The 8595-nt window shown below is 36.2% G+C and overlaps 1 protein-coding gene across 2 annotated transcripts in view; it reads right to left on the bottom strand.

Annotated features, from left to right (window-relative positions):
- NELL2 (NEL-like 2 (chicken)) overlaps nucleotides 1-8595 on the bottom strand; it is a 633143-nt gene that overhangs the window by 136277 nt on the left and 488271 nt on the right. For both annotated transcript variants that reach the window (XM_006888181.1, XM_006888180.1), the window contains one exon: nucleotides 4320-4415. In XM_006888181.1, the coding sequence (XP_006888243.1) occupies nucleotides 4320-4415 (96 nt within the window). The remainder of the gene's footprint in view (nucleotides 1-4319; nucleotides 4416-8595) is intronic.

Genomic DNA, 8595 nt, shown 5'->3' with positions numbered 1-8595 from the left:
TATTTGCAATGAATAAGTCATTGATTGTGCAAAATTCAATCATTCTATCTCCAGCTTCATTTCTGTCACCAAGTCCATGTTTTCCAACTACTGATTCTTCTTCCCTGCTCCCAACTTTTGCGTTCCAGTCACCCATTATTACCAATGCATCTTGATTGCAGAGGACTCCCACAATAACTTCTGACACGCCTGCAGGTAACAGGCTCCAAGGCAGAGACTATACCGGTTGGGGAGGAGCAGAGGGACCTGCTGCCTCCGGCAGACGCAGGACCAGAAGCGACGCAGGCTCAAGCCAAGAAGGTAGAACCTAACTAGAGACAAAAAAAAATGACCTGTACAAAGAAAACTACAGCACATTTCTTTGAGACACAATAAAAGATCTAAGGAAATAGAAAAATGTGTTCTGTTCATGCATAGAAGTCTCAATATTGTGAAAATGACAATAGTACCAAAATCAATCTACATGTTCAACACAGTCTAAATTCAGATAACAAATTAATATTTCAAGGAGATTGAAAGGGTATTGGTCAAGCTTATTTGTATAGGAAAGAGAGCCAGACTGTGCAAAGCACTTCTAAAAAATAGAAAAATGAAGTGGGAGGCATAGCACTCCCTGACCTCAAAACCTATTACACAGTGGTAGTAACCAAAGCAGCATGGTACTGGTCCAATGCCAGGCATATAGACCAATGGAGCAGAACTGATAACCCAGAAATGGACCCAGCTATCTATGGTCAATGGTTGCTAAATGTTTAAACACCTTTTTTAAACCCAAAAGTTGTCAGTTCACAGTAAACAAGCTGCTTTTGGGAGAAGAACCTGATAAGCTTAAACTTGCATAGTCATTTCTATTCTGTCACACAGTTGCATAATGAATGCAAAACAACTACTTGGTACCTTTCAACAGTAAATTACACATACACATGCACAGGCAGCACCAGTCTGAAGACATTTAGACATGTAAGAGCTGGTGTGAGGGGAAAGAAGAAATCTTAACTAAAGTAACAAAGGTTACTAAATATCCTACACTTTCATTTCATCAAATTACTCAAAATTCCTTTTGTTTGCTTAACTGAAATTTGTTTTAAAGTTTAAAAAGCAAATTGGTTTTTCAGTCAACCATTCACACATATTTGATTTTGAGAGGCCTCTTTAAACTAGCATTCCCTTAAAAAAATTAAATTGATTTTGAATGAACATTTATAAAGAATACTGTTGGGTTTCTCCATACATTAATAATTCAACCACATTCTGCTCCATAGTACCAATTATAATACTCACAAATGTCTTATTGCTCATTCATTCATTCCATGTTATCTAGAATTCACTCATCTCAGTAAGTGTTTTTGACTATTAAAGATTTTTAAAAGGTCAGTCAAATATAGAATGTACCATACCATCTTTTTCCCCATTTAAATGATTACTTATTCACAACTTTGTTGATTTAGCAAATATTCATAGGAAACCTAACAATTACTGATCTCATAATTTAAAGATACAAAACTGAACAAGATATACTCTATACCTCTAAAAATTTACTTCTTAGGGACAGGAATTGGGTGAGGAGACAACGGCAAAACTACAAAGCTGAGCAGAGAGGAGGCGGCCAAATCTTAAATGGGCTTTGCATGCCATGAGAAGTGTTGGACTACTTTTTTGCAGGAAAATGGACATAAACACAAATATTCAAGGGAAGCCCTAAAGTCCCTCATGGAAGAACAGCAGGATTCCAGGAATTCCAAATTAAGCTTCTTGCCAGAGGTAGAACAAAGGCAGTGCTTCACAGGAAGTAGCTCTGAGAAGTTCCCCACTCTTAAATAGATAAGACATACGAAGAAATTGGTCTTATTATTCACAAAACAGTGCCAGTAAGGCCAAACAGTAGGTGTGCAGAAGATTGGTTGATGGATATAGAGTGGAAGACACTGAAATGTGATCTGTCTTACTCAATGCTACCAACTGCTAAAGACAGCGAATTAGATTAACTGCAATGGTCTTCTTAGAGATTGAAAGCTCAAGGATAGGTAAATAGAGAAAGTTAAGTATTCTTTCAGTTCAGTTATTTTTAACTCCAGTATTAAATTTTACATCACTAGGAGGATTAATTTTTTGTCATTCCATATTTTCATAATAATATATCATTTTTCTCATGAAAATAATCATGAAAGATTAAGCATGACTACTATTCATCTCAGATTTCCTGAAATAACCTTCAATTCAACATTCTGTACTATTACTCTCACAATAATAAAAGGCCTTGGAAAAGCAAGTATTTCAGTATCTAGCCTCTATACCAGACACAGTAAAAGGATTCAGGAAACATGGACATCTTGATATATATGTATGGAGTGGCATCCACTTCCTGAACAGCATGCCTCTGGAAACTCTGTGAACTTTGATAAATGTCAATAACTGTAGAGGGGCATCAGGCCTTTTGTTCATAGGGTCACTATGAGTTGTGCTCAACTTAAAGGCAATCAACAATGACAAGCATTAGAAACCATTTCATTTAGATGAACCAAGCTTTCATATAATAAATCCTATGATAAGTAATCACCAGAAATCTGCATTTTTAATATATAACAAGAGACTTGAGTCCTGATGGTACATTAAAGTGCTTAGTTAGCTTATAAACTGAAAGGGCAGTAGTTTGAATACATTAACTACTTTACTGGAGAAAGACGAAGCAATCCACTTCTATAAAGACTTACAGCTTGGTAAACCCTATGAGGCAGTTTTACTTCGTCCTATAAGGTTGCTGCAAGGTCTGGTGGATTAGTGGCAAGGAGTATGCTGCCAATCCAAAGGGCACAAGGCTCAAATCTACGAGCTGCTCTGAGGGAGGAAGATAAGTAATCTCCTCCCATGCTATTTACAACCACCGAAAACTGTCTGGAGGGTCAGCTGTGAATCAGTGCCTGCTCGACAGCACTTAGCAGGGCAACCATGAGTCAGAATCCACTTAATGGCAGTAGGCTTGATTTGGGTTTTGGTTTTAACAAGTGAATGAGCTTTATAGTGATCTACATGGATAGTGAGTTTGAGAAACTCCAATTTAGGAAGATATAGATATAGCTATATAGATACAGCTATATATAGCAAGCAACTCTATGGCACATAACAACAACAACAACAACAACAACAATATAGATATATAAAGTAGCTATTATGCATTTTCTATTAGAATCATTGAAATAGGAAAAGCACCAGTTGTAGTAGAAGATGCTCAAGAAGACCCAAGCCGTTCTGTGAGCATCCTTTCTGTGCACAGTGGCATATTTATTCAGTAAAATTTTCACTTCTTAAATGGATCAGAACATTTTCTCTCTCAAATTCTAATCAACCAGAGTTATTGTTATACCAGATGGCTCTGCAAGTGGAATGGAGGCAGAGCATGCACCACATCAATTGCTCTGAAATTTATGGAAAACAATATGGGATGACAACTGTCAATCACTGGTGGCAGTGAGTGTCAGACAATAACCTGATTCTCTATGGCCATTTGATATTGAAAATCAATGACAATCAAAACAACTATTGACATGATGTAATTAGGAGCTAAGGCATTTTTTAAAAAACTTTTAATTAAATAAAGCATTTTTGAATGCATAACAAAATCTATATGCAAGATAAAATATACATATGTATTTTAAATATTTTCAAAGTTTCTAGAATTAGTGTTCATCAAAAACAGTGAACTCTAAATGGACTAAGATGAGGCATAATTAAGGAATATAGGATTTTAAACAGTTTCTAAATAAATAATGATGAAAAAGTCTGAATGAACCAAATTTTTAAAAAAAAATCAAATTCTCAAGCAGAAAGTAGTGTGTATGCTGAGTTAGGTTGACCATACATTTAAACAAACACTATAATTGCCCTTGAGTTGATTCCAACTCATAGTGAACTTGGATGATAGAGAAAGCACAGGGTTTCATATGCTGCAGTCTTTATAGAAGGAGACTTCTAGGTCTTTCTCCAATGGAACAGGCGATAGGACAGATTTGGGATCGGAGAGCGGGCTCCAAATGAATAAAATGAATTATGACATCATGAAATCCTGGATCTCACACATCTTTCTGAAAATATTCAATACGCTTTTAGTTATAATAGCTGCACAGCCTCTATAGGGTGGCTTGGGGCGATGCTCCAGTGACTATGCATCGCTGTAACTTTCCACCTCCTCCTTCCTAGAACTCCGTTATTAATAGTTCCATGCTTTGAGGGCCCACTTGAAACCTGAAACATCATTTTCCTCGTGGATTACTTCATACATTGGTGTAAAAAATTATTTTCTAGAAGATGAATTATATTCTTACCCGTTTCACAGCTGGGTCCAGTGAAGCCTTGTGGGCAAGCACACACATTAGCCGCAATACAGGCTCCACCATTCCTGCAGCCATCTTTGCAAAAAGCTAAAATAATTTAGAAACATAATTTTAGCACTTCAGAAGAAAGCAGTGCAATATACTTCAAAACCAGGCTATCTTTTTTTTTCTACCAGTGATGAGAAAAGCAGTTAGAAACAGATAACAATTAGAGAACAAATTAGAAAAGCTGTTATTATTTCATATTTGTATTATCCTTTCACCTATATGAGAAAGAACATTTTCATGTTAACTAAATATTTCACCTCTAAATTAAGAACTAAAATATTTTAAACAAGTAAATACTAACTATATAACAGGAAGTGCACTAAAATTAAATTTCACCTCACTGTAACAATCAACTTGAAAATGAAACCACAATGAGATACCATCTCACTCCAGTAGCAGTAGCAAAGATTAACAGGACAGCAAGTAATAAATGTTGGAGATGGTGTAGAGAGATAGGAAATCTTACACACTGTTGGTAGGATTGTACAATAGTACCACCACTCTAAAAGGTAGTTTGGCATTTCCTTAAGAAGCTGAACAGAGATATTCTATATGATACAGCTATTCCATTGCTTGGAATATACCCCCCCAAAATGAGAACTGAGGCACAAACAGAGATTTGTATACCAACCTTTATAGCAATGTTATTTGCCACTGCAGGAACATGGAAACAGCCCAGATGTCCAATCACAATGGAATACATTGAGAAATTGTGGTACAATCTCACAATAGAATGCTACATAGCACGCAGGAACAATAATTTTAAGAATCACCACATAATTTGAGAGGGACTGTAGAGCATTATGCTAAGTGAATAAACTCAGTCCCATAAGGACAAATACAGTGTAAGACCATTATTGTAGAAACAAAGATAACTAGTAAGACATGTATGAGGATCCGAGGGTGGAGGGTAGGAGCAGAGGGTTGAGGGTGGGTGAGGCTGTGGGTGAGGTGGGTCACACAGTTTGGTTGGTAGAGTGAGGGATAGGTAAAAGAAATGGGAAAAATCTGGTGTGAAAAAACAATAAAACAATGTATACAAACTTTGTAAGTAAAACAGTATAAAATAAAAATTTTATTTAAAAGGAAAATAGTTATCCTAGCTTTCTTAAGGAACAAAGTACTATCAAGAGACTGAAAACATGAAATAGGAAATGGTTGAACTCCACGAGGCAATTACCATTCTATTCATGGACCAAAATACTAAATTATTAAGGAACTTTCCCAGAGACTTTTAAAGTTTCTTAACTAGCTCTTATCCAATAAGAAAGAAGACTTTATTATAGCGGATTTTGGGAAGAACCTTGCATTTCACTATTGAGAAGAGTTAGGATCCAGGATCACAGACATCACGAAGATATTTATAGACTATGGTATATACAGTAGGTTTATGAGTGAGAAAAGATGCTTTTGGTGAATAGGAAATGGAGTTAATGGTTGAACCCTTACAAAGATAGTATTTTGGGATGTACTGGCTTCAAATAAGGTGATAAAAAAATAAAAAAAAACACACGAGGGGAGTAAGACAAAGCTACTTTAAGAATTTCTCCTTTAGCTGATGTTTAGCCTTTGGCTCTTTAAGGTCTAAGAGTGAGTTAGTCCACGTGCTTGGTAAACTGATCATAGTTGAAATTAGTCCCTTTTGGCTCTTGGTAGCCCTCCCCTCCATGTTTTAGCACATCATTCCTCTAATTACTTAAAATGGACTCTCTTCATCCTAGGCAAAAAAACCAACCAAACAAAAAAACCACCAACATATTTAGCTCACCAAGGACTTGGAGGTTATTGCTGTTGTTGTTTTTATGTGCTCTCCAGTCAGAACCTACTGTTAGCTGACTCTGCAGGGGGTTTTCTGCAGCAGTAAATTCCCATGAAGGAGACTGCTCATCCTTCTCTCCTGAAGTAGCTTGTAGCACAGCTTCTTACCAATAGAAAATTTGCATTTAAAATTCATTAGTTATAAAAAGTGCATCTACCTGACACATTTTGCTGAGCATATCTTTTGTGGAGTAATGTGGAAAGTTGTTAGAGCATAGGACTTAATGATTGAAATCCTATCCCAAATTCTAAGCATTTCCTTTTTCATTCTGAACAAAGATGTACACAGGAATTGGGAATTCTCTATCAAGATCAAACTTTCACAAAGAATTTATAGATTCTTGAAGTCCTCCTTCCTTCAAGGACATGATTTCTTTATCTGCATCTGTTCATAATTTCAAAATTCTTGACTCCATTTATTACTCTTCATATTAAACTGAAGTCACAGTCATAGAGACTCTAAGAGAAGAAAGTGAAGCTATGTGTTCCCAGATAAAATCTTAAATCCAGAGTGTCAGACTGTGTGGATACTTGTATAAATTCTTAAGGTTTCCGTTATATTGTTCCATGGTATCTTGCTTTTTATTGTAATTTATTTCATTGATTCAAAAATGGAGTTGAGTGTTCATTGCTATTTATTTCATTCATCAAGCAACTCTTCATAGGATGTGAACTCCAAAATGAGTACTTCATCTTGACAATGAATGATCTCATATTTGGAAAAAGTGATCAAAGACAATGATCTTGTAATTGCAGAAAAAGGAAACTCTCAACAAGATGAATAGAAATGTTGACTATAATGATGGCTTTTGAGCACAGCAGATTGTGATAATGTCACAGGATTGGGTAGTGTTCTTTGTTGCATATGAGTTACTATAAACGGTAGTGACTCAGTGGGACCTAACAACAAGGACAAAAACATAATCTTTTAAAGATTAAAACTTAACCTTTGACCCATCCATATCTGCCTCTAATTTGTTGCTACAGATCAGGTCATAAAATCTATGCTTGTGGGGCTACTACACTAGCAACTATTCCTTGTTATTTCTTACCTCTAATACTCACTGTTATATATTGATTGAATTGTTGTATATTGATAGTAAACTACAAATAGTTCTGTAAGATTAAAAGGCTCAATGAATTTGAGGAATGAGCTATTTTGTATAAATTTGAAAAATCTCAAGTAAATCTATAAGATAAAAATAAGGTATAAGAATTGTATTCCACAGGAATTTATAGAGTATCCAAAATAGATCCACTTGTTACCTTCAGAAGCAGGAAGTAAGCTCATCTGATGAGAGAAATGAGGACAGTGGTGAAATGATAGGTAGGTACTGATGGCTGTGAACCACAGTTTGAACATCTACTGGTGAAAAGAGAAATCTAAACTCAGCATAATAGTTCAAACCACTTAAAATTGGTAACTACATATAGAAATTCAGTTGTTGCTGTTGGGTACCGTCCAGTTGACTATAATTCAGAGACCTGACGAACAAAGGATTTGACTCCTGGCCTGTCCTGTGCCATCCTCATCACCTCTGATATACTCGAGTCCATTGCTACAGTCACTGTGTCAAATCACCTTATTGAGGGTCCTTTATTTAAATGACCCACCATCTTTCAAAGCAGGACGTCATTTTTCAAGGACTGGCTCCTCCCAACAGCATGCCTAACATAGGTAAGATGAAGCTGCACCATTGTTATATACCAAGAACACCCTCACTATACCTTCTCCAGGTCACATTGATTTGTCCTTTTGGAAGTCAATGGCATATTCAGCATTCTTTTCCCACACCACAATTCAAAGGTATTGTTTCTTTTTTGGTCATTCTTACTTATTATCCAACTTTCACATGCATGACAATTAGTTGAAATGTCCATGGCTTGACTAAGTGAATTTTAGTCTTTAAACTGACAACATTGCTCCTTAACACTTTGGAGAGGCCAGACCTTTCAAATGCAATGCCTATGTTGAATTCTTGACTTCTGGTAACAAGGGTTTTGATTATGAACCCAAGCAGGATAAAACTATTGACAACTTCAATCTTGTCTCAATATATCATGATGTTGCCTCTTGGTCCAGTGGTGAGGTCTTTTGTCTTCTTGATACTGTGGTACAATTAATTCATATTGGAGGCTTTGATCTTCTGCATCAAGTGCTTCAACTCTTCTTCATGTTCAACAAGAAAGGTTTTGTTATCTGCATAATGCAGATTGCTCAGAAATATCCCTCTACTCCTGAGGTGACATAAAGTCCAGGCTCCTGAATTATTTCCTTAGCATACATTTTTTAAGAGACATAAACGCAGGTTATATACCTGGATTTCACCTGATGGTACGCATAGGAATCAGATGGATTACATCTGTGGAAAGAACCGCTGGAGAAGCTCAATATCAGCTG

The sequence above is a fragment of the Elephantulus edwardii genome, unplaced genomic scaffold (genome assembly GCF_000299155.1).
Source record: "Elephantulus edwardii isolate Elephantulus edwardi_28Jun2011 unplaced genomic scaffold, EleEdw1.0 scaffold00065, whole genome shotgun sequence".
Taxonomy (NCBI): Eukaryota; Metazoa; Chordata; class Mammalia; order Macroscelidea; family Macroscelididae; genus Elephantulus; species Elephantulus edwardii.
The sequence above is the reverse complement of the archived record's forward strand: the minus strand, read 5'-3'. Positions and strand labels throughout refer to the sequence as shown.